We start from the raw sequence: 27,644 nt of genomic DNA on the forward strand, positions 1-27,644 counted from the left end.
AGTACCCGCCCTGCCCCTTCAGTGCTCACCACAACTCCTGCAGGGAGTTCACCAGCCACCTCATCCTCAGGGCAAGACATGAAGCCAATCACACTATCTCAACAAGTGGTGCCACCTGCTTTACTGACACAAAGAAAATGCTCAATAACTACAGCCTCATCCCACTCCTCCCTCCTACCAAAGATCATTCTCCTGAATGACTTTTCTAAAACAAAGATCTTACATTCCCCTACTCAAACATACTCACCCCCTGAAGATGCTTTCTTACATGTCATTTCTAGGTACTTTTAGAAACAAACCCCCAAACCCTCACAAAGACATTTAGGCTTGGTGCCTGATAACTTGATTACCTTCAGAGTCCTGGGTAAAGAGCGAATCAGGCTGCAGATTGAACTGGGTGGTCCTGTCCTGGCACTGAGCCCAAGGGCTATTAGGGACCTGCCCATAGCCCTGATTTTGGTCATTGGTTACATCTCGGAAAGGAGCTCTAGAGTTGTGGGCAATGACCCGCTGGCCCTGAGAATCCTCAGTGAAAAGCTGACTCCAGGAGTCCTTGTCATTCCTTTCACTGTCCCAGGAAAACTCAGGAATAGGACAAGGGCTTTGTTTCACTGCCTTTGTGTTTGCTCCACTCCGGGAACCCTTGTATGTTTGAAGGACAGGGGCCTGCCTGTTTCTTTTGGCAGACACATTTTCCAAGTTACTCTTATCCAAGAGCTGATGGCCCTTGTGCCCAGTTTTACTGTGTCTCTCCACACTCTGATAATTATTTTTCTTAGATCCATGAAGCCATTCCCTTTCACAGGAAGAATCCTCTCCCTCCTTTTGGTCCAGCAAGCAAGAACTCTCCAGGTCCTGGGCGAAGGTGCAGGCCAGTGAGGCCTTACTCTCTCCAGCACAGATTGAGGTATCAGGCCGGAACAAAGACAGCACAGTCAAGCATGGGGTTTCTATTCCATGGTGGCAAGAAGCCTTGAGAGACTGAGGAGAAAGTCCAGCTTCCTGGATGTATGCAGGGGTTGAAGTGACTAAAGGGGGTGCCATGAAGTCATCCGCCAGGCCCTGGGTCAGATGTTCCAACTGGGTTGTGTCTTCCTTAGACTCTTTGCTGGTCTGACTTTCTGAATGAGATGAAACACTCCTCTGGTCAGCACCATTTGTCTTTCCTAGTAAAAGAGATGAACAAATATTATTCTGCAGGAAAAATCCACCTGAGTAGGATTTAGGTGGCTTTTTCTGTAATCAGTATCAGCTACCATAACTACCTTTGATCTTCCTGCTTTCAATCTCTGTTCTAAAACACAGCTCTTATATTCTCCTTCTCAAATATATAGGTGCTTCCTTTGACCTACCTAATGAAGTCAAACTTGGCATGTAATGACCACAGCCTACTCTTCCAGTTGCATTTTCATGTTATGGGTTTGTTTAACACAATAGGGCTGATCAGTTTTGCTTTTGTTTTTTATTTAACATGTAGTTTCTTCTAAATAGTGATGCTAGCCAAATATTACTCCTGGATATTATCCTTTGAGAAACATGTTCAATATATACCATTTATATATAGTCTCAGAGATCACATTAACCAGCCAACTCAGAAATCTTCTGACAGAATGTAGGTCTCCCACTCCCCAAATATTTCATGGAAAAGGGAATAAAGATACAATTATTTGCTAAGTCAATCAGTAGACAGGATAATTTAAAAAATTATTAGTGTCCAGATTGTATGTTTTATCAGGTGTGGAATGGATCCTGTCTGCCTTAAGGATAAATGAAACATGAAATTCCTACTCCACCACAAATGATGCCAAGATCTAATTATAAACAAAGCTGATAACTTTCTTCTTTCCTTCTCCAAGAAAATACTACAGAAATTGTTTTAAAAGAGTTCTCAACTTTGTCTAAGATTTCAATACAGACTATATAGAATATACAAGAATTTTGAATTGGAAAGTGGTTTTGAAAAAATCTGCACTCGTTGCTTAAAGCAAAAGATTGTTTTAAGTTTTTGTTTCTGGTAGGGAGAAAGCATTTTGAAGGCTAAGGCAAAGCAATCCTGGGAATTGCACCAAGAATTAGAACTCTTCCCGGCACCCTTCAACTGACAAGAATCCTGCTCTGTAAGCCCCTGCCTGCTCTGAGGCAGCTGGTCCCCAAAGAGGAACATGCAAACAAAGAATTGCCAAGGAATGATGAGACACAAGCCAAGCTTTCTAAGAAAAGAAACACCTTTGAACTTTGATTAATTTGAGAAGCTTCATATAGACATATCAATTATCAGTTAATCTTATACAGACTACTAACTGTAGCCAATCAAGACATATACCTTACTAATACATATACCTTACTAATGGCTCCCCTCTGCACCCCCAGTCCTCAAGTATACCCTTCCTCACTGCTCTGTCAGAGAATACCAATATATAATTTTAGACTGATAAATAGAACCAGAAAAGCATGTTTGTAAAAGCACGTATACATTGCTTTTCAAAAGACGATGCTTCCTTGTGCTTTATAACTCATCTAGTGAGTCAGCTAAGTCTAACACAAAGCACTGGTGACACCGCTTCTCATAAGTGCTCCAGCTTGGAAAGACGAGTGCACTCCCCTTTGCACCCTGACTGCTTCCAGTGTGCTCACCATACCTGGCTGCAAGGTGAGGAAGGAAGCAATGCTGGTCTGCCGAGTGCCTGCAGATGGACAGCTTCTTTGAGTAAAAGAAATTTTAGCCTTTCTCTCTCCAGGAAGGAGTGTTAACATTTTGGTGCTTGACTTGATTAAATGTGTCTAAGGAAGGGGAGAAAAAGAATAATAGAAACGATTAATATCAAGACAGCTACTAGACAGGAAAGACTCAATAAACACCAGTTGCCCTCTTGGAACCACACTAGATCTTTTGGACTCCACATATACTCTTCTCTAGTTTTGGCTGTACCTCACCTTCCACCATTTTCTGCCATACTGATGGTGTCTGTTTTTCCTCAAGAATCATATATTCCAATTCTAGCCCATTCTTTCTGCTTCCCTGTGGAAATCAGGCTGGCTGACTAAACAGGATTTATTGAAGGGATTCCACAGATGATATTCTCTCCTTTATATTTAAAGATAATTTGTGATTCTACATCAGCAGCAGTTTGTTCATTTTCAGTAGTTTTCAAATAGTCACATAGTGGTTTAACAGCATGGCTCCCGAGTCACAGAGCTTCTGCTCAAATCAGCACCAGTTTCGCCACAGCCCATTAGCTGCATGACCCTCTAGAAGTTGTTTGATCTCTGTATCATTCTCATCTGTGAAATGGAGACAATAACAGTACCAAGCCCACAGGGCGGTTATGAGGATTGGTGAGTTAATTCACATAAAAGGTTTACACAATTTTCATACATAGACAACATTTAATAATAGCTGGCTGTTAGTAAGAGGAGCAATGAAGCAGCACAAATCTCACTACACTTACACTCATCCCATGCTCCTTTATTTGTGATTTGGTTTTGATTCCATTTGCTTATTGTGGAATGCCCAAAAAGTAGGGAAAGTAGGATTATATTCAATTTGGCTGTGAAAGTCAAAGACAGAATGAGATTTGCCAATATCCATGTACCAGTTTCACATACTGTTGAAGTGTAGCTGGAAGGATTTTGAGCATTACCTTGCTAGCACGCAAAACGAGCTCATTTGAACAGTAGTTTGAACATTCTTTGTCACTGCCTTTGGGATTGGAATGAAAACTAACCTTTCCCAGTCCTGTGGCCACTGCTGAGTTTTCCAAATTTGCTGGCACAGCAGTTTAACAGCATCATCTTTTAGGATTTGAAATAGCTCAGCTGGAATTCCATCACCTCCACTAGTTTTGTTTGTAGTAATTCTTCCTAAGGCCCGCTTGACAAGGAGACGCTTGCCCCTTGGAAGAAAAGCTATGACAAACCTAGACAGCATATTAAAAAGCAGAGACACCACTTTGCCAACAAAGGTCCATATAGTCAAAGCTATGGTTTTTCCAGCAGTCATGTATGGATTTAAGAGACCACAAAGAAGGCTGAGCACCAAAGAAATGATGCTTTCAAACTCTGGTGCTGCAGAATACTCTTGAGAGTCCCATGGACTGCAAAATCTAACCAGTCCATCCTAAAGGAAATCAACCCTGAATATTCATTGGAAGGATTGATGCTGAAGCTCCAATACTTTGGCCACCTGATGCAAAGAGCTGACTAATTGGAAAAGATTCTGATGCTGGGAAAGATTAACGCAAGAGGAGAAGGGGACAACAGAGGACCAGATGGTTGGACAGAAGTTGGATGGCATCACCAACTCAATAGACATGAGTTTCAGCAAACTCCAGGAGACTGAAAGAAAGCCTGGCATGCTGCAGTCCATGGGTTCGCAAAGCCAGACACAACTTAGCAAATGAACAACAATGTACCAATTTGGAAGTAGGCCTGAAATATGAACCCAAATTATTAATTCTAGCCCAAAGTTGACTTCATTTTAACATTTGGAAAATCCTGGGCATAAAATTCATACTCTGACTTGTAGTATTAATATGGAGTATTTCCTTCCACCATACAAAACTAGAAAACTGAATCAGATACAGAAACAACTGATTTTGGATGATGGATAACAGGCAGTGCAGGATTGTGATCCCCGAAAGCAGGAAAAATAAGGTGAACTCTGGATGGCCCTAGGTAGCACTTGTCAGACTGCACTGTATGTAGAGAGGTACCCAGGCAGAGCACTGCAGTCTTGATGAATTGAGCAGCCTAAGACTGGAGTCTGGAGAAAGACGAGGTGGCTGGGATTTGCAGCACAGAGAAGCACATCCAGAAATCTACACAGAGAGCCCTTCAGTTCATTACTGAAAACAGACCCACCTGTGTGGTAGGCAAAACACCATGAGGTCAGACGAAAAATGCCAGGAAGCGCAAGGTGAACAATTCCTAGAGCTCACACAGGGCTGGGAGGGTTCTCACTAGCCAACGTAGAAGCACTTTTTTTTTAAATTGGAGTAGAATTGCTTTCCAGTGTTGTTAGTTTCTGCTGTACAACTAAGTGAGAAGTGAGAGTGTTAGTCGCTCAGTTGGGTCTGACTCTTCGTGACCCCATTTACTGTAGCCCACCAGGCTCCTCTGTCCATGAAATTCTCCAGACAAGAGTACTGGAGCGGGTGGCCATTTCCTTCTCCAAGGGATCTGCCCAACCCAGGTCTCCTGCACTGCAGGCTGATTCTTTACTGTTTGAGCCATATAACTCCTCCCTCTTGGACCTCCCTCCCACCCACACCCCTATCCCACCCATCTAGGTCATCACAGAGCACCAAGCTGATTTCCCTGTGCTATACAGAAGGATCCCATTAGCTATCTGTTTTACACATGGTAGTGTATATATGTCAATCCTAATCTCCCAATTCATCCCCGCCCTCACCTTACTCCTGTGTCCACACATCCATTCTCTACATCTGCATCTCTATTCCTGCCCTGGAAATAGGTTCATCTATACCATTTTTCTAGATTCTACATATATGTGTTAATATATGATACTTGGATTAAAGACCTAAATGTAAGACTGGACATTATAAAACTCTTAGAGGAAAACAGGAAATAAACTCTGACATAAACCACAGCAAGATCTTTTTCAACCTACCTCCTAGAGTAATGAAACAAAAACAAAAATAAACAAATGGAACCTAATTAAACTTAAAAGCTTTTGCACAGCAAAGGAAACCATAAATAAGATGAAAAGACAACTCTCAGAATGGGAGAAAACATATGCAAACAAATCAACAGACAAAAGACCAATCTCCAAATATACAAACAGCTCATGGAGCTCAATATCAAAAAAAAACCCAATCAAAAAATGGGTGGAAGACCTAAAGAGACATTTCTTCCTAGAAAGACCTTTTTAACATCAGTGACATTTAGCAGAATTAGTAGAAGGATCAGCCCTGGTGGCTCAGAAGGTAAAGCGCCTGCCTGAAACGCAGTAGATCCGGGTTTGATCCCTGGAGAAGGAAGTGGCAGCCCACTCCAGTACTCTTGCCTGGAAAATCCCATGGATGGAGGAGCTGGTAGGCTACAGTCCATGGGGTCGCAAGAGTCGGACATGACTGAACAACTTCATTCACCCCTTAGCAATTCTAAACTGGGCCCAGAACAAAAACTATTCCAAACCTGTCCTGCTATTGTTTTTCAGTCACCAAGTCATGTCTGACTCTTAGCAACCCCATGGATTGCAGCACACCAGGTTGCCTTGTCCCTCATTATCACCCAGAGTTTGCCCAAGTTCATGTTTGTTGAATTAACCAGTCCTAACAAAGCTTAAAAGCGAGCTGACTGGGACTACCCTGGTGGCTCAGTGGCAAAGAAGCCACCTGCCAATGCAGGAGACATGGATTCGATTCCTGATTCAGGAAGATACCACATGCCAAGGAGCAGCTAAGCCCATGCGCCACAACTACTTGATTAAGCCTGTGCTGCAGAGCCCAGGAGCCGCAACTACAGTAGCCTGTGCACCCTAGAACCTGTGCTCCACAACAAAAGAAGCCACAGCAAGGAGAAGCCTTTGCACCACAACTAGAGAGTAGCCTCCACCCTGCAACTAGAGGAAAAGTCAATGCATCAATGAAGACTAGTACAGCCAAAAATAAATACTTTTTTTTTAAAAAAAGCAAGGTGATTAGCAAGTAACTATCTGCCAAAACAAATTTCAATGTTCTTTAAAGACAACAAAATGTAGAACCCCAGCAATGTAGAACCATGGTCGAGCACCCAACAAAAAATTGCTAGATATGTAAAATGCACGAAAATAATCCATAATGGGGAGGTGGGGGTGGAGTGGAGGATCAGTTAATGGAAACAGACTCAGAAAAACCAGGGATGACTGGGAATTCCCTGGCAGTTTAGTAGTTAGGACTTCACCCTTTCACTACTGAGGAACTGAGTTCACTCCCTGGTAAGGGAATTAAGGTCCAGGGAACTGCAAGCTGAGTTGTAGGCCCATATGTATATATGTATACATATATGTACATGTACATATATGTATACACATGTATATATATACACACATATACATATACACACACATATGGGTGTGTGTGTGTATCAAGAATGACAGAGTTAGCAAACTTTAAATATGCTCAAGGATTTAAAGGAAAATGTGAAAATAATGAAAGAAATAGAAGTTATGAAACATTCACTAGATGGGCTTAATAGATTATAGAGACTACAGGAAAAAAAACAAACAAACAGTGGGACCTGAAGTCATAGTGATATAAACAATCCAAAAATGAAGCAGAGTGAGAAACTGAAAAGAATAAATTATTAACAGTCTGTGGGATATCAAGCATACGTTTAACAAGAATTCCAAAAAACAAGGTGAAAGACAGCCAAAAATATACTTAGAAATAATAGCCCCAACTTTTTCAAATTTGCTGCAAACTACAAAAAACTGTGACTGTCTTTTTCAAAGATGCCGATAAAAAGTACCCAAGTACTGCATTTTGGACCCAGATGACCACGATGGTGTGGTAACTCACCTAGAGCCAGACATCCTAGAGTGTGAAGTCAAGTGGGCCTTAGGAAGCATCACTATGAACAAAGCTGTGGAGGTGAAGGAATTCCAGCTGAGCTATTTCAAATCCTAAAAGATGATGCTGTGAAAGTGCTGCACTCAATATGCCAGCAAATTTGGAAAACTTAGCAGTGGCCACAGGACTGGAAAAAGTTTTCATTCCAATCCCAAAGAAAGACAATACCAAAGAATATTCAAACTACCACACAATTGTACTCATTTCACCTGCTAGCAAAGTAATGCTCAAGCTAGGCTTCAACAGTATGTGAACCAAGAACTTCCAGATGTTCAAGCTGGATTTAGAAAAGGGAGAGGAACCAAAGATCAAATTGCCAACATCTGCTGGATTATCAAAAAAGCAAGATAATTCCAGAAAAACATCTGCTTCATTGACTACGCTAAAGCCTTTATGTGGATCACAACAAACTGTGGAAAATTCTAAAAGAGATGGAAATACCAGACCACCTTTCCTCCCTCCTGATAAACCTGTATGCAGGTCAAGAAGCAACAGTCAGAACCAGACATAGAACAACGGACTGGTTGCAAATTGGGAAAGGAGTATGTCAAGGCTGTATATTGTTACCCTGCTTATTTAACTTATATGCAGAGTACATCATGCGAAATGCCAGGCTGAATGAAGGACAAGCTGGAATCAAGATTCCAGGGAGAAATATCCATAACCTCAGATATTCAGATGATACCATCCTTATGGCAGAAATTGAAGAAGAACTAAAGAGCCTCTTGATGAAGGTGAAAGAGAAAAGTGAAAAAGCTAGCTTAAAACTCAACATTAAAAAAATGAAGATCAAGGCATCCGGTCCCATCACTTCATGGCAAACAGATGGGGAAACAACGGAAACAATGACAGATTTTATTTCCTTGGGCTCCAAAATCACTGCAGATGGTGACAGCAGCCATGAAATTAAAAGACGCTTGCTCCTTGGAAGAAAAGCTATGACAGGAATGGGTGACTTTAATTCAGATGACCATTATATCTACTACTGTGGGCAAGAATCCCTTAGAAGAAATGGAGTAGCCCTCATAGTCAATGAAAGAGTCCAAAATGCAGTACTTTGGTACAATTTCAAAAATGACAGAATGATCTCTGTTCGTTTCCAAGGCAAACCATTCAGTATCACAGTAATCCAAGTCTATGACCCAACCATTAATGCCAAAGAAGCTGAACGGTTCTATGAAGATCTACAAGACCTTCTAGAACTAACACCAAAAAAAGATGTTCTTTTCATAATCAGTTCAGTTGCTCAGTCATATCCAACTCTACAACCCCATGAGCTACAGCATGCCAGGCTTCCCTGTCCGTCACCAACTCCTGGAGCTTACTCAAACTCATGTCCATTGAGTTGGTGATGCCATCCAACCACCTGATCTTCTGTTGTCCCCTTCTCCTCCTGCCTTCAATCTTTCCCAGCATCAGGGTCTTTTCAAATGAGTCAGTTCTTCGCATCAGGTAGCCAAAGTACTGGAGTTTCAGCTTCAGCATCAGTCCTTCCAATGAATATTCAGGACTGACTTCCTTTAGAACGGACTGGTTGGATCTCCTTGCAGTCCAAGGGACTCACCATAGGGGACTGGAATGCAAAAGAAGCAAGTCAAGAGATATCCGGAGTAACAGCCAAGTTTTGCCTTGGAATTCAAAATGAAGCAGGGCAAAGGCTAACAGTTCTGCCAAGAGAATGAACTGGCCACAGCAAACACCCTCTTCCAACAACATAAGAGACAACTCTACACATGAACATCACCAGATGGTCAATACTGAAATCAGATTGATTATATTCTTTGCAGCCAAAAATGGAGAACCTCTATACAGTCAGCAAAAACAAAACCAGAAGCTAACTGTGGCTCAGATCATGAACTCCTTAATGCGAAATTCAGACTTAAATTGAAGAAAGTAGGGGAAACCACTAGGCCATTCAGATATGACCTACATCAAATCCCTTACGATTATACAGTGGAAGAGACAAATAGATTCAAGGGATTAGATCTGATAGACTGCCTGAAGAACTAGGGATGGAGGTTCCTAACATTATACAGGAGGCGGTGATCAAAACCATGCCCAAGAAAAAGAAATGCAAAAAGGCAAAATGGTCTGTCTGAGGAAGCCTTACAAATAGCTGAGAAAAGGAGAAGTCAAAGGCCAAGGGAAAAAGGAAAGATATACCAGTCTGAATGCAGAGTTCCAAAGAATAGCAAGGAGAGTTAAGGAAGCCTTCCTAAGTGATCAATGACAAATCAAGACAGCATATTGAAAAGCAGTGACATCACTTTGCCAGCAAAGGTCCATATAATCAAACCTATGGTTTTTTCCAGTAGTCATGTATGGATATGAGAGTTGGACTATAAAGAAAGCTGAGCATCAAACAATTGATGCTTTTGAACTGTGGTGTTGGAGAAGACTCTTAAGAGTCCCTTGAACTGCAAGGAGATCAAACCAGTCAATCCTAAAAGGAAATGAATACTCATTGGAAGGATTGATGCTAAAGCTGTAGCTCCAACATTTTGGCTACCTGATGCAAAGAGACGACTCATTAGAAAATGCCCTGATGCTAGAAAGATTGAAGGCAGTAGGAGAAGGGGACAACAGAAGACGAGATGGTTGGACAGAAGTTGGATGGCATCACTGACTCAATGGACATGAGTTTGAGCAAGCTCCAGGAGATGGCGAAGGACAGGGAAGTCTGGCATGCTTCAGTCCATAGGGTCACAAAGAGTCGGACACAACGAAGTGACTAAAAAACATCAATAAAAAGATGATCATTTCACATGTTCTTCTTATAATCTGACCTTGCTACTTTTCCCATCAAGTGGTGGGAGCCATATTCCCTCACCTTGAATTTGTCAAGAACGTTATGGCTGCCTGACCAATAAAGTATGACAGAAGTAACACTACGTGATTTCTAAAACTGGGTCATAAAAATATCATGTACTTTGCCTTGCTTTCTTGAGATGCTGACACTTGGAATCTGGCCACCATGCAATGAGGAACCCGAAGCAGGCACATGGCTATCTAAATTGTATGAGACACACATGCAAGATATGTGAAATAATGTGCATTAATAATACCTGTGTACTAGGTACTGGGGAAACAGAGATGAACAAAACAGTGTTTCTACTCTGGTAAAGGTTACAGCTTAAGGGAAAAACAGACAAACTAGTAACAGTTATTTAAACTACTGCATGTATGCTGAATCCTCTGAAGATGACTTACAGAAAACTACAGATATCAGAAAACAGTTAGACTTCAATTAGTAAAACATCTGGAACAAGCTTTTTACCAATCGGCCATACTGAGCAGGATTAGAAAGATTCCTTCCTTAGGTCAGAGTGATGTCAGGAGTAATACTGCCCCAGGTACAGACCTCTCAGAAAGTCCATCACTTCAAGCATTTAAATTTATCTCAGGAGACTGTTAAGACTCTGAGACCGGTCACCTGGGACTGAGAAGGACTCAGGTACAAAGTTTTTCAGCTGATGATACCTACTTCAAAATAAAAGCAGCCCCTGTACATATTATACATTACATAGTATTAATATAAGAAAGCCTATCTATCAGGCATAGGGTTCCTACAGGAGCAAACCCCTTAGTAAACCTCAGCCTACATATTAACAGTTTTTTACCCTATAAGAATGCAACAAAGAACCTAACTTCAAGAGACACATTCCCTCCAAAACCAAAGATTCTCTAGTCCTTTGGTATATAACATTCATGGCCCAGTTGTTTGCTTCTTTCAGAGTGGTAGAAGGGAAAACTGACTTCAACTATAGAGTTCCTGCTACTCTTGCTATATAACAAGGATTCCCTATGATGTATTCCTATGAGAATGATGCTTTTTTGGAGGGGTGCTGCTAGTCACCCCAAGAATGATCCTTTCTTATACTCACAACTCTGGTAGCAAAGCAAATCTAGGGTCATATGTGTCACCTTTCTTATTATTAGAAAATGTTTCCATGCTGCCATAGAATTTAAATTCTGTTTAGCCCTCATTCTATCCTATCTCTTCTGATAATTTATCTGCAAGTTTGGTTTCAAGTTCTACTTTTAAACCAATTTATTAATTCCTTTTTTAATGACTCATATGTCTTCAAGCCTAGTACATAATTTGATCCAACTTCTTTTTTTCATAATGGTTACTCTGGTCTTGAATCTGTGTATGAAATATCACTTTCCATATAATGTGACATCTTTGAAATACATGACTGTATTTAGTTCTTTTTGAAATGCTTCCTTTATGTTTCCCAGGGCATGTCTTCCCACTTCTAGAATCACAGGGAACATCATCATCAAGTCACCCCTTCCTCTTTAGTCTCTCTTAGAACGAATTTAATGACATTTTGACATTTTGAATGAAAACCTAAATGTCCCTCGACAGAGGAATGGATAAAGAAGATGTGATACATATATAAAATGGAATATTAGCCATAAAAAGGAATGAAATAGTGCCATTTGCAAAGACGTGTCTGGATCCAGAGACCGTCATACTGAGTGAAGTAAGTCAGAGAAAAAGAAATTTCATACGGATTTTGCTTATATGCAGAATCTTAAAAAAATTATACAAATGAACTTTTTTTACAAAACAGAAACAAACTCACAGATTTAGAGAAAGAACTTATGGTTACCAGGGGGAGAGTATGGGGTAGGGGGACAGACAGGGAGTTTGAGATTGACATGTACACATTGCTTTATTTAAAATGAATAACCAACAAGAACCTACTTATAGTACAGGGAACTCTGATCAATATTATGTAACAATCTAAATGGGAAAATAATTCGAAAAAGAATAGATATAAGTATATGTATAACTGAATCACTTTGCTGTATACCTGAAACTAACACATTGTCAATCAGCGACACGCTAACATAAAATAAAAAGGTTAAAATGGACAACCTAGAAAAAATGGACAAATTCCTAGAAATATACAATTTCCCAAGACAGAACCAGGAAGAAACAGAAAATATGAACAAACTAATTACCAGTAATGAAGTTGAATCAGTAATAAGAACGATCCCACCAAACAAAAGTCCAGGAACTTGCCTGGCAGTCCAGTGGCTAAGACTCTGTGCACCTAATGCAGGGAACAGGAGTCCAACCCCTGGTCAGGGGACTGAGATCCCGCTTGCCGCACAGTGCAACCAAAAAAAAAGTTCAAGACCATATGGCTTCACAGGTGAATTTTACCAAACATTAACACCTATCCTCAAATTATTCCAAAAAACTGCAGAGAAAGAAAACACAAACTTATTGTATGAGGCCAGCATCATCCTGATACAAAAACCAGACAAAGATAACACACAGGAAAAAAATTACAGGCCAATATCACTGGTGAACATAGACACAAAAATCCTCAACAAATTAACAGCAAACCAAGTCCAACAATACACAGTGATAAAGTGGATTTTATCCTAGGGATGCAAGGTTGGTTCAATATCTGAAAAATCAATATTATACACTATATTAACAAGCTGAAGAATAAAAACCATATAATCATCTCAACAGATAAAGAAAGAGACTGACAAAATTCAATATCCAGTTATGACAAAACTCTCCAGCAACGTATATACAGGGAACATAGCTCAACATAATAAAGGCTTTATATGATAAGCCCACAACCAACATCATACTCAATGGTGAAAAGCTGAAAGCATTTCTCTAAAATCAGGAACAAGACAAGGATGTCCACTCTCACCACTTTTATTCAACATAGCACTAAAAGTCCTAGCCAAAGCAATCAGGTAAGAAAGAGAAATAAAAGAGAGCCAAACTGGAAAGAAAGAAGTAAAACTGTCACTGTTAGTAGATGTCATTATACAATACACAGAAAATCCTAAAACTGCCACCAAAAAAATACAAGAGCTCATCAATAAACTGGGTAAAGTCGTAGGATACAAAATTAATAAACAGAAATCTGTTGGCATTTTTATACACTAACAATGAATTATCAGAAAGACAAATTAAGGAAACATTTACAATCACATCAAATTTAATAAAATATCTAGTAATAAACCTACCTAAGGAAGTGAAAGATTTATACTCAGAAACCATACAATGCTGATGAAAGAAATTGAAGATGACATAAACAGATGGAAAGATAAATTGTGCTCATGGATTGGAAGAATTTAATATTATTAAATTCATTTTTAATAAAATTATTAAATTCATTTTAGTATTATTAAAATGACCACAATACCCAAGGCAATCCACAGATTTTCCTAAAACTCATAGGAAAAAAAAAACACAGCCAGAACACTCTGTGACAAATCATAGCAATGCACTTTTTCTGGTCTGTCTCCTAAGGCAAAAGAAACATAAGCAAAAATAAACAAATGTAACCTAATTAAATTTTAAAGTTTTGCACAGCAAAGGAAACCATCAACAAAATGAATTTGCAAATGATAATGACCAATAAGGGGCTAATATCTAAAAATATATAAATAGCTCATACAGTCAGTCACTTCAGTCACTCAGTCGTGTCAGACTCTTTGCGACCCCATGAATCGCAGCATGCCATGCCTCCCTGTCCATCACCAACTCCCAGAACAACTCGGTATCAAAAAAACAAAAAATCCAATTAGAAAATGGGGAGAGGATTTCCCTGGTGTCCAGTGATTAAGAATCTGTGCTTCTAATGCAAGGGGCACAAGTCAGGTTCCTGTTCAGGTAACTAAGATTCCACATGCTGCATGACATGGCCAAAGCAATGAAAATAAATAAACAAATTTTTTAATTTTTCAAATTAAATATTTAAAATAAAATGATTAAAAAAATATTTTTAATGGGCAGGAGACCTGAACAGATCTTTTTCCAAAGAAGACAAACAAACGGCCAAAAGGCAAATGAAAAGATGCTCAACATCGTTAATCATCAGAGACAGGCAAATTAAAACCACAAATGAGATGGCCCCTCACATCTATCAAAATGGCTACCATCAAAAAGACTACAAATAAATGTTGGCAAGGATGTGGAGAAAAGGAAACCCCTGTTCACTGTTAGTGAAAATGCAAATTGATACAGCCACAGTGGAAAATAAAATGGAGGTTCCTTTAAAAAACTAAGGCTAGAGCTACCATATGATCCAGCAATCCCACTCCTAGGCATATATCTGGAAAAGGTGAAAACTCAGATTCAAAAAGATACATGCACCCCAATGTTCATAGCAGCATTTACACCTGCCAAGATATGGAAGAAACCTAAGTGTCCATCAACAGAGGAATGGATAAAGAAGATGTGGTGTATGTGTATATACACACACACACAATGGGGGAGTTCCCTGGAGGTCCAGTGGTTAGGACTCAGTGCTTCCACTGCCCTGGCCTCAGGTTCAATCCCTGGTCAGTGAACTTAAGATCCCATAAGACAAGCAGTATGGCCTACACACACACACGGAACACTACTCATTCAAAAAAGAATGAAATTTTGCCATCTGCAATAAGAATGAACCTGGAGGGTATTATGCTTAGTGAAACAAGTGAGACAGAGAAAGACAAATACCATGTTCTATCACATATATGTGGAATCTAAAAAGTAAAACAAACTAGTGAACATAACAACAACAACAAAAGAAAAAAAAGACAATATAGAGAACAAACTAGTGGTCACCAACGGGCAGAGAGAAGGAGGGAATGGCAAGACAGGAGTAAAGGATTCAGTTCAGTTCAGTCACTCAGTCATGCCTGACTCTTTGAGACCCCAAGAACTGCAGCAAGCCAGGCCTGCCTGTCCATCACCAACTCCTGGAGTTACTCAAACTCATCTCCATTGAGTCAGTGATGCCATCCAACCATCTCATCCTCTATTGTCCTCTTCTCCTCCTGCCCTCAATCTTTCCCAGCATCAGGGTCTTTTCAAATGAGTCAGCTCTTCACATCAGGTGGCCAAAGTATTGGAGTTTCAGCTTCAACATCAGTCCCTCCAATGAACACCCAGGACTGATCTCCTTTAGAATGGACTGGTTGGATGTCCTTGCAGTCCAAGGGACTCTCAAGAGTCTTCAACACCACAGTTCAAAAGCATCAATTCTTCAGCACTCAGCTTTCTTCACCATCCAACTCTCAACATCCATACAGGACTACTGGAAAAACCATAGCTTTGACTAGACGGACCTTTGTTGACAAAGTAATGTCCCTGCTTTTTAATATGCTGTCTAGGTTGGTCATAACTTTCCTTCCAAGGAGTAAGAGTCTTTTAATTTCATGGCTGCAATCACCATCTGCAGTGATTTTGGAGCCCTAAAAAATAAAGTCAGCCACTGTTTCCAGTGTTTCCCCATCTATTTGCCATGAAGTGATGGGACCAGATGCCATGATCTTAGTTTTCTGAACACTGAGCTTTAAGTCAACTTTTTCACTCTCCTCTTTCACTTTCAAGAGGCTCTTTAGTTCTTCTTCACTTTCTGCCATAAGGGTGGTGTCATCTGTATATCTGAGGTTATTGATATTTCTCTGCCGAAGTTCAGCCCCGACGGGTCCAGGAATACCCAAGGGATGAGTGGCATCGGAGAGAAGTGCATGGACTCTGGTTGCAATACAAGAGCTCGTCTACCTTTATTTTTTTAACAGCTCAGATTATATAGAATTATTTTTCTTGCCTCCCCCTTACCATCCCCTATGTTACATCAGATATTGGTTTCATACTTCCGTAAATATTTTTCCCTCATATCTTTCCCAGTGATTTCATCTGGAACAATCCTGATGACAGGGTTTTTTCCTTGAATGTTCTGTACATTAGTCTTGTTGCCTCAATGGCCTAACATTTTCACTCTGCCAAAAACAATGTTCCATAGAATCTAAATATAATATAAATTCTTTGGACAATAAAACAATACATGGGAAGGATTATGAAAAACATGTTTGACATTTCTGAGAATAGTACCATGAGAAAACCTTGATATTTTTGTCTAAGACCACAAAACCTCAGACTACAATATTTAACTATGAAGCAGCAAAACACCTCTATTAATATTGAGGTAATGGCAGTGAGGCTGGTTAATATAAATCTTCTATACTATTGAAATCCTATGCTACATATTTTCCAATTCTACAAAAATACCCGTAATATTCCATGTTGTTTAAAGGAAACAATGGACAAATAGCAGCACTGAAATAGCAACAATGAAAACCCTCTTGACCAAAGAACATTAACCTATCGTACATCTACTTCTGAATCTAAATGCCTCTACTCTTTTCTAATCTAGAACATTATAATCTTCTAAACAAGCAGCCGATCTATGGTTGTGGCCTTTTCCTTTTTGGCTTGGTACAGTGCTTACGGTCATGTCCTGGGCTGAAGCAATCATGAGCATTTCCGATGCCCTCCCAAGCATAACACCACTTGCATGGTGGATGGTCTGTCACAAACCTGAACAGGCCTTTCATTCCTGGTTGGGCATAAGGTTCCCAATGCCCAGGAGGGAGAGTAGGCCTCAGCCTTGGGGGATCTTTCTTAGTAGGATTGGACTTTTCTGGGGAGGCCTGGTCACCATATGTTACATTCCCAAGAAGTAGCAGGAAATCCAATAACAGTAAGACAGAAAGAGAAAGGGGACATATTGGGCCCCCAGGGCAACCCCGAGGGGAAGAGCTGCCTTGCAGGTTCCTCTCTCGTCCTGTGACCTTGTCACGGTCTGGGCACATCCCGGCAGCTCCCGACATTTCTCCCGGCAATCTTGATTCCAGCTTGTGCTTCTTCCAGCCCAGCGTTTCTCATGATGTACTCTGCACATAAGTCAAATAAGCAGGGTGACAATATACAACCTTGACTGCTCCTTTTCCTATTTGGAACCAGTCTGTTGTTCCATGTCCAGTTCTAACTGTTGCTTCCTGACCTGCATACAGATTTCTCAGGAGGCAGGTCAGGTGGTCTGGTATGCTCATCTCTTTAAGAATTTTCCAGTTTATTGTGATCCACACAGTCAAAGGCTTTGGCATAGTCAATAAAGCAGAAATAGATGTTATTCTGGAACTCTCTTGCTTTTTTCCATGATCCAGCGGATGTTGGCAATTCGATCTCTGGTTCCTCTACCTTTTCTAAAACCAGCTTGAACATCTGGAAGTTCACAGTTCACATATTGCTGAAGCCTGGCTTGGAGAATTTTGAGCATTATTTTACTAGCGTGTGAGATGGGTGCAACTGTGCGGTAGTTTGAGCATTCTTTGGCATTGCCTTTCTTTGGGATTGGAATGAAAACTGACCTTTTCCAGCCCTGTGGCCACTTCTGAGTTTTCCAAATTTGCTGGCATATTGAATACAGCACTTTCACAGCATCATCTTTAGGATTTGAAATAGCTCAACTGGAATTCCATCACCTCCACTAGCTTCGCTCATAGTGAGGCTTCCTAAGGCCCACTTGACTTCACATTCTAGGATGTCTGGCTCTAGGTGAGTGATCCCACCATCATGATTATCTGGGTCATGAAGATCTTTTTTGTACAGTTCTTCTGTGTATTCTTGCCACCTCTTCTTAATATCTTCTGCTTCTGTTAGGTCCATACCATTTCTGTCCTTTATTGAGCCTAGGAGCGGTGGCTGTTCGGTGCAGGAGTGGACGAGAGAATATACCGCACGTCCAAGGTTAGGAGTGGCAGCCAAGAGGAGATACCCCACGTCCAAGGTAAAAGAAACCCAAGTAAGATGGTAGGCACTGAGAGAGGGCATCACTGGGCGGAAGAGATATCAACTACTATGTATAAAATAAATATGCTACAAGGGTATATTGTACTATACCGGGAATATAGCAAATATTTGATAATAACTACAAATAGTTAATCTATAAAAATTCTGAATCACTGTTACATACCTGAAACCAGTGTAATACTGTAAATTGACTATACCTCAATTAAAAAACAAACAAAATTTAAAGCATTGCAACCAGGAGTCTGGAGGAGGGAATGGCAACCCACTCCAGTCATCTTGCCTGGAGAATCCCTATGGACAGAGGCGCCTGGTGGGCTATAGTCCATGGGGTTGCAAAGTCAGACATGACTGAGTGACTAAGCACAGCACAGCACAGCACATATCATCCAGTTCATTACGTACATTTTCTACCTTCCACTCTACTATAGCCAACAGTGTTGCCAAGATTTTTCTCATTTTCCTTTAAGCCTTCACCCACAGCCTTCTCAAAGGCAATCATACATCTAGAAACAGTTCCTTAAGAACTCGTTAAGCTTTCATTAGTGCTCTCTTCAAAGTTCTCCCAGCTACCATCCACTGCTCCATTCCATTTGTATTTCTGAAAGCAAAGCCCACCAGGTAGATTAATTCATTCACTCCTTTGCTCATTCAAAATATTTACTGAGTCCCTATTATGCCAGAAAGTTTCTGAAGGACTGCCTAAAGGAACTTTCATTCCAGTAGGGGAAGAAAGATAATAAATGAACAAGTAAATATAAAGCATATGTCTAATGGTAAAAAGTACCATGCAGAAAAAGAAAGCAAGATTAAGGCGTTAGAAGTATGGAGAGTAGTGGATAAGGGGAAGTGTGGTTAAGAAAAACCTCTGTTGACATCTGAACAAATGAAGGAGCAGAGCGATGTGGCTCTCTAATCCCTTTGCATTTCAGGTACAAGTATATAAAAAGCCTAAACACGGGTGTTCTTGGCTTGAAGGACAACAATGCCAATATGGTTGGAGCAGAGGCAGAGAGAAGAGTAGATGAGGTCTAAAAAGCATAAGAGGGCATACACAGCCAGCTGGTGCCTTATGGGCATTAAAAAGATTTTGGTTTTTACTAGAAGATAAGAACAACGGACTGATTCCAAACTGGGAAACGAGTACATCAACGCTCTATATTGTCACCTTGATTATTTAACCTATACACAGAGTACATCATGTGAAATGCTGGACTGGACAAAGCACAAGCTGGAATCAAGACTGCAGGGAGAAATATCAGTAACCTCAGATATGCAGATGACACCACCCTTATGGCAGAAAGCAAAGAGGAACTAGAGAGTCTCCTGATGAAAGTGAAAGAGGAAAGTGAAAAAGTTGGCTTAAACTCAACATTCAAAAAACGAAGACCATGGCATCCAGTTCCATCACTTCATGGCAAACAGATGGAGAAACAATGGAAACAGTGACAGACTTTATCTTCCTAGGCTCCAAAAATCACTGCAGATGGTGACTGCAGCCATGAAATTAAAAGATGATTGCTCCTTGGAAGAAAAGCTATGACAAACCTAGACAGCATATTAAAAAGTGGAGACATTACTTTACCGACAAAGGTATGTATAGTCAAAGGTATGGTTTTTCCAGTAGTCACGTATGGATATGAGAGTTGGACCATAAAGAAGGCTGAGAACCAAAGAACTGATGCTTTTGAACTGTGGTGTTGAAGACTCTTGAGAGTCCCTTGGACAGCAAGAAGATCAAACCAGTCAATTCTAAAGGAAATCAGTCCTGAATATTCATTGGAAGCACTGATGCTAAAGCTCCAATACTTTGGCCACATGATGCAAAGAACTGACTCAACTGAAAAGACCCTGATGCTGGGAAAGATTGAAGGCAGGAGAAGGGGATGACACAGGATGAGATGGTTGGATGGCATCACCAACTCGATGGACATAAGTTTGAGTAAGCTCCAGGAGTTGGTGATGGACAGGGAAGTCTGGCGTGCTGCAGTCGATGGGGTCACAAAGAGTCAGATAGGACTGAGCGACTGAAATGAACTGAAAAGATAGGAAACCACTCTTCGGTTCTAAACCAAACAGTGAGCAAAGGGAAACTCTGCCTCTTACCAGCTAGCGAAGGTGACAGCAATAGAAATAGTAGGAAATTATGGAATTCTAACCATATCTGAAGGCACAACCCAGAGGATTTGCTGATGGACTGAAAGTTAATAAAGTTGTAGAATGTCAGAGTGGCATTCAGTTTTCCTCCAAGACTGAAGGAGAAACCACTGATGACTCAGCCAAGATTTCTGGTATCTTTGCATTTCTATCTTCCTCTTAGTTATGTCCACTTCTCTGCTACATTCCAAGGATAAAGAACTAAACTGCAATATAGATGAAGAAGAAATATAAATTATTTTCTAAGTTATAATGATACTTTAAACATAATATACTTAAGAAACAGCAAATATAAGAGAGCAAATATACAAACCAAATGCTAATCTTTATACCTCTTTAATGTATAGAAAAACCTTTGTTAGACAATTTTCTCAATATTTTAATATAGAGACAATATAGTTAAAACACCACATTTGAAAATCATGTAACTTAAAATGACCTTTTAAAAAATCCATACTAAAACCCGTATGTCTCACATGGAAAGTGCTCCATCATGTATTCAGTAAAAGGTGAGCAGTAGAACAAACTGTCTGATATAATCTCATTTGTGGGGAACATATATAAATACACTTATTTATCTATCTCCTGTATCTTTGACCAATTGGCTATAGGTTAGGGGTTCTAACAAATCCCCTCCTACTCAGGATGCCAATCCCAAGTCCAGGTTATTAACCACTCTGACCAGCTGACTGTAGATCTGAGGTTCCCACACCTCCTCCTTGGGTTCAATTAATTTGCTAGAGTGGCTCACAGAATTCACAGAAACATTTTAATTGCTAGATCAATCATTTATTATACAAGGATATAACTCAGAAGAGCCAGATAGAAGAGATGCATAAGGCAAGGTATGTGGGAAAGGGTATGAAGCTTCCATGCCCTCTCTAGGCATACCACTCTCCCTGCACCTCCACATGTTCAACCTGAACACTCTCCAAATCTTGTCCATTTGGGTTTTTAATGGAGGCTTCATTTCATACAGGGCTTCCCTGGTGGCTCAGATGGTAAAGAATCTGCCTGCAATGCAGTAGACCTGGGTTTGATCCCTGGATTGGGAAGATCCCCTGGAGAAGGGAACAGCTACCCACTCCAATATTCTGGCCTGAAGAATTCCATGGACTATACAGTCCATGGGGTACCAAAGAGTCAGAGACAACTGAGCGACTTTCACTTTCACAAAGACATGATTGATTTAATCAATGGCCACTGGCAACTGAACTCAATATCCAGTCCTTCTCCCCTCCGGAGAGGTAGGGGAATAGGGAGAGTGAAAGTTCCAACCCTCTAATCACATGAATGGTTTTCCTGGCAACCAGTTCATCCTTAGGTTATATAAGGGCTTTCCAAAAATCACCTCATTAAATATAAAAGACACTATTATCACTCATAACACAGGCAATTCCAAGGGTTTTTAGGAGCTGTGAGCCAAGAACTGCAAACACCAAATATATATGAGAAATACATTTTGGTCAGCTGAATAACCAAATATATTTTTCTTATAAATCACAGTATCACAAGACAGTTCTGCCTAGGGATCAAATGGGAAGGGGTATGCTTTCTCAAACACTGGTCACTGGCTACTGCCTATCCATCCCTATCTCCGTGATGAAATAAAAATATTTTTAGGGTAGGACAAGAAAAATTTTAAACATAAAATTCTCTCTCTGCCCATCTGAGCCACTACCCCTCCCCTTTAGTATGTATTGTGCATCTGCATTATACAGTAACTTAGAAAACACAGGAATGCCTACTCACCAAAAAGAAGCAATTTCTTTCTGGCACCAGCAAGGTAACTCCTTAGGAGATAACACTTCTTCCTCAATCCTGTACTGGGCCACAATAACCCACTACTCGTCCTGTTACACTATGTAAACTCAATTTATTACTTTGCATATAATCATTTGTCTCAAAAACTTATATAACCTTGCCTTGACCTCTATAGGAGGAATAGTCCTCAGAGCTTTCTTTTTTTTTTTATTATTATTATTATTTTTTTTTTTTTATTAGTTGGAGGCTAATTACTTCACAACATTTCAGTGGGTTTTGTCATACATTGATATGAATCAGCCATAGATTTACACGTATTCCCCATCCCGATCCCCCCTCCCACCTCCCTCTCCACCCGATTCCTCCACCCTCACCTTCTCCCACAGAGTTCAAAAGTCTGTTCTGTATTTCTGTGTCTCTTTTTCTGTTTTGCATATAGGGTTATCATTACCATCTTTCTAAATTCCATATATATGTGTTAGTATGCTGTAATGTTCTTTATCTTTCTGGCTTACTTCACTCTGTATAATGGGCTCCAGTTTCATCCATCTCATTAGGACTGATTCAAATGAATTCTTTTTAACGGCTGAGTAATATTCCATGGTGTATATGTACCACAGCTTCCTTATCCATTCATCTGCTAATGGGGTCCTCAGAGCTTTCTGAAAAACTGTCTCCCAGATTATAATCCTCAATCTGGCTCAAATAAAATTTTCCCTTTCTTAAATTGACTATTAATTTTTCATTGACATTTGCCATTAAAATTCAATCAGGCCTATAGGATAGCTAATCTAGGAAGAAGCAGGATTCTACATCCTGTAAAAGGGAATCTTTACGACTTTGCTTTGGGCTGGAAATCTTAACATCAGAGGAACAGGAAATAGTGGAACTAGTGGAAGAACAAAAGTTTATAAAAGTATCTTTAGGAATAAAATAACAAGAAGGGGAAATGGTGTCAGTGACTACAGTCATAAGGTCCAGGCCTTCAGAAATCAGAGGAAAGTAAAGGGTCTAGAGATCCTGGAGACAGGACTCCTGCCATGCACTAGATCAACAAACAAATGTTTTGATCATAACATTACCAAAGGAAAAGGTGTGATTTGGAGTGTCAGAGTGACAGACAAAGAAACAAATATTGATTCTCCTCTTCCCTGAGGGATATTCCCTTTTTCTCTCCTAGCTCTCTTCTACTTCTCTCTAATACACTGGTACATAGATTTCCCATCCATCTCACATCATTCAAGAATGTATTTATTCTAAAAGTATAAATGGGTTATTCCTAACTCCAGAAGTAAAAAATACCCACTGCACACTTTGGTCATTTTTGATAAATATGTTTATTTCCCTACCACCCATTAATTACCCTTTTCCCCTATTATGTGGGGGAAAAGGTCACCATGCTATCTATGCTATAATAAGACAAAACTCCTATTTTTGGAGCATACTCATTCACACACTAGAGAAGAGCAAAAAAGTTGACAAGGAAGCATGATAACTTTGCTAATTCAACGAACATAGTTAACAAAAAAAAAAAAAAGGCTGACACAGCCTCTCTCTCAAGAACTCCTGTGCTACAGGAAATATGTTTCCGATTTCTAAAGTGATCTACATTTTAACTACTGGAAAGAAGAAAGATTTTTGTATTTACTAAACAAGGTTACATGTTTCATGTTCTTTATTTTTTTTATGTTCTTAATTTTAAAAACATATATTCTTTAACGAGTGATCTCATTTCTAGAAATTGATCCTGCAGATGATTTATTTGCGTATGTACAAAAGGATGTGTGTATAAAACTCTTCATAAGTGTTTTTAATAGCAAAAGATTAGAGACAGCTTTTTATCAAGAAAATACTGGTAAATATAAATACTATATATACTTGTGGGCTTCCCTGTGACTCAGACAGTAAAGAATCCGCCTGCGATGTGGGAGACCTGGGTTTGACCCCTGGTTTGGGAAGATTCCCTGGAGGAGAGCATGGCAATCCACTCCAGTATTCTTGCCTGGAGAATCTGGTGGGCTACATTCCATGGGGTCACAAAGAGTCGGACGTGACTGAGCGAATAAGCACAGCATATATATACTTGCGATGGCTGAATTGTGTACTCCAAAATTCGTATGTTGAGGCTCTAATACCCACATGACATTATTTGGCCACATATGCTCTCTCACACTCTTTAGATCTCATCTACTCCTGGTTGGCTCACTCTGCTTCAGCAACACTAGCCTTCTTGTGGCTTCAGGTCAAGCACATGCATATATATCTGTCTTTCTCTACACACACACATACACACCAAGAAAAGACCACTTGAGGACACAGGAATAAGGCAGCTGTTTTCAAGCCAGGAAGTCCTCACCAGAATCCAACCATACTGGCACTCTGATCTCAGACTTCCAGCCCCCAGAACAATGAAAAAATTAATTCTGTTGGTTTAAGCCACCCAGTCTATGGTATTCTGTTATGGCAGCTTAACTGATTAAGACATTATTATTGCATATAATGGATACTATTTCATAACAGAATGCTATGTAGTCCTTAAAATGAATGAAGCAGCTTTCTGTGAACCATATGAAATAATCCTTAAGATACAGTGAGTGAAATAAGCAAGTTGCAGAACAATATATATGATGCTACTATTTAAAAGAATAGTTATGCATTTGCTTGTAGATGCACAGGTTATCTCTGGAAGGATACCCAAGAAAGTTGTGGCCTCTGAGACAGGGAAAGGTTATAAATGTTAGATAAATTCACTGCATATGCTGAACATTTTAAATTACCACATGAATATATTACCTACTCCAAGAAGATTTTTATGTTTAAAAAAATTTTTTTAAGGAAGTGATTCATTTGTTAAAAATAACTTTAGTTGTAAGACACTTTAATGGTCCTCAATTGATTTTGTTCAGCAGGTTGTAGTTAACCTACAGGAAAGACTCTAATAAATGGTTTAGATTAGGTTAGCCACCTGGTCTTTGGACTACTGCCCAAAACACCCAAATCCAGCATACCCTTCCAGTCTCAAATTCCTTTCCACCTGCTCAGTTAAATCATCCCTGATCACCTCAAGTCATGATAATCTCTCTGACCTAGAAAATCACATTTCTTTGGAAACCACTCATCTGGACACATATTGCCTCACAATGGTTAAGAGCACTGGCCTTTGCAGCAGTTAGAACTGAGCCTGAACCCCTGCTCACTTAGGCAAATTTCTAAACCCAAGCCTCAATTTTTTCATCTATAAAACAGAGATAATGACAGTACCTACTTTTAAGTACCAGCCATTGATAAGGCATGTAATGTTCCAGCTGAGTGCCTGACACATAGGAAACAGTAAGTTACATATTGCTTTTACCTGTACAACCTTTTTCTTTTCTCCACAAGACTGTAACCAACTTCAGAGCAAGAATTCTGCCCTAAGTATCTGTTTTGAGCCTGTTTTTCATTTGTAAATGGTTATCATTATATTACTACTACACAGAATTGTACCAAACAAAATAACTCATCAGAAATACTCGGCACAAAGTTGGCTTAAATGCTCAATAAACAGTAAATATTATTATCTCATACTTTTGTTTCTTTGTAATGACTAACAGAATCTTGCATATGTGCCAAACCTGTGTGTGATTTCTAATTCTCCTAGTTGGTTGAACCTGGCATAATTAACTTCAGTCTCCTTATTCCCATAAAGATGATGATACAAAGAATACATATTAATACTTAATACAGTGTGTGGCATCCAGTGGATGCTCACTATTTTTTCTGTTTTTCCTTTCTTCTATTTTTTTTTTCCTCCCCTGACCAGTTCTGACCCTTCCGGCGAGAACTTCCCTTTGCATCCGTACCCACCCCTCCGCGTACTTGAGCCTCTGCTACCTTCTCGCAGGCATTCTACGTTAAGGAGCCTGTCTGCTCCATTACGCTCCTCAAAGCACATTTTCTCTCCAACCTCTCCCTCACCTCGAAACCTCGCTGTCCCAGCCTCTTCACATGCCGCCCCACCCAACCTGCCTGTCAGCCTTCCTATCCCATTTTCTTCTCTCCACCCTTCCCAAATCCCATTTTTCAGCCTTTTTCAGACTCCGGCCCCTCTCTCCCCTCAACTGCCAAATATGTTCGTTCTCGCCCCCGACTCTACCTCCATCATCCCCAGGTTCACCCAAACGCCTCTCTTCACACGCCTTTGGGCTCCTAGGCCCTCCCGAACCACCCTCTCTCCCCCGCAACGACCCACCTGCGCTTTCCGCCTCTTCAGCGCCGCGGCGTCCAGCCACACGCCGCAGGCCTCCTCCTCCTCCTTCTCCGGGCCTCTGCGCCTCATGGCCGCTGAGAAGACCAAGCCAACAGGATACCCACTGGAAGCTCGAGCCACTTCACGCAACCGCCATCAGAGACTCGGCAGACGTTCGAATCTCCCGCCAACGCTGGGGGCGGAGCTACGCCGCGACCTCCCCGGCGCAGGCACCGCCCTCAGCGTCAGCTCCGCCCCGGCCAAAGCCCCGCCCCCTTTCCCCAGCTCTTCGGGTCTCACGCCTCAACCAGTACAACGGTGAGGCGTGGAGCGGATTACCAAGGCCAGGTTTTTCTGGCTTTCTTTTTTTTTTTTTGCTTTCTTATCCAAAAGTTGTATTCCGGAACTGTGCTGTGTGAACGCGTTCGCGACGCTGCACAGGGAATATGCATTTTCTTGTCAAGTTAATTGCACTCTCTTACTCATAACCATCAGAGCTTTTCCTTGTCTTATCGCTGAGTTCTTATGCATACTTAGTCGCTTCAGTCGTATCCGACTCTTTGCGACCCTATGGACCGCAACCAGCCAGGCTCCTCTGTCCATGGGATTCTCCAGACAAGAATACTGGAGTGGGTTGCCATTTCCTCCTCTAGGGGGTCTTTCTGACCCAGAGATCAAACCCGTGTCTCTTATGGCCTACCTGCATTGGCAGGGGGGTTCTTTACCACTAGTGCCACCTGGGAAGCCAAGGAACATCTAGGAAGCCTAGGAACACCTAGGAACATCTCAAAAAGAGGAGAGGAGGTTCTGGTCTGCCAGCTCCATAGCTGGGGTCCTCAGCACTACCTTAAACGGATTACATTTGTAATTCAAAACAAAAAACAGCATAACTAGGAGACCTCATGGGAAAGGATTTAGAAAACGTTAAGTAGAATGAAAACTAAAACTTTGGAGTCAAGAACTAGCTTTCAGTACTTACTGTGTGGCCTTGAATTTTAAAGAGGATCAAGCAAGGTTTGTGAAAGTACTTTGTAAATTCTGAAAGCCCCTCAGAAATGCACCTGGACTTCCCAGTTGGTGCAGTTGGTAAAGAATCTGCCTGCCAACGCAGGAGACACAAGAAATTGAGGTTCAATCCCTGGGTCAGGAAGATCCCCTGGAGAAGGAAATGGCAACCCAGTCCAGTATTCTTGCCTGGAAATCCAATGGACAGAGGATCCTGGTGAGGTACAGTCCATGGGGTCACGACTGAGTAGGACACGACTGAGCAGCACGCGTGCGCACACACACACACACA

General features: G+C 40.7%; 1 protein-coding gene across 1 annotated transcript; it reads right to left on the reverse strand.

Annotated features, from left to right (window-relative positions):
• Positions 1-96: 96 nt before the first annotated feature.
• Positions 97-26,527, reverse strand: LOC122698369 (aurora kinase A and ninein interacting protein). The gene is made up of 3 exons (XM_043909292.1): positions 26,351-26,527; positions 2,640-2,781; positions 97-1,166 (listed from the first exon to the last, which is right to left on the reverse strand). The coding sequence occupies exons 1-3, from the start codon at positions 26,435-26,437 to the stop codon at positions 322-324; spliced, it is 1,074 nt and encodes a 357-aa protein (XP_043765227.1). The 5' UTR covers positions 26,438-26,527; the 3' UTR covers positions 97-321.
• Positions 26,528-27,644: the final 1,117 nt, after the last annotated feature.

The sequence above is a fragment of the Cervus elaphus genome, chromosome 8 (genome assembly GCF_910594005.1).
Source record: "Cervus elaphus chromosome 8, mCerEla1.1, whole genome shotgun sequence".
Taxonomy (NCBI): Eukaryota; Metazoa; Chordata; class Mammalia; order Artiodactyla; family Cervidae; genus Cervus; species Cervus elaphus.

What these genes read in the sequence shown, in the direction of transcription:
- LOC122698369 (XM_043909292.1), bottom strand. Translation starts at nt 26,437, where the DNA reads ATGAGGCGCAGAGGCCCGGAGAAGGAGGAGGAGGAGGCCTGCGGCGTG. An exon ending in TGAAGAGGCGGAAAGCGCAG is followed by an intron (nt 2,782 to 26,350) that starts GTGGGTCGTTGC and finishes CCCCTTCCTTAG; the next exon opens with ACACATTTAATCAAGTCAAG. An exon ending in CTTCCTCACCTTGCAGCCAG is followed by an intron (nt 1,167 to 2,639) that starts GTATGGTGAGCA and finishes CTCTTTTACTAG; the next exon opens with GAAAGACAAATGGTGCTGAC.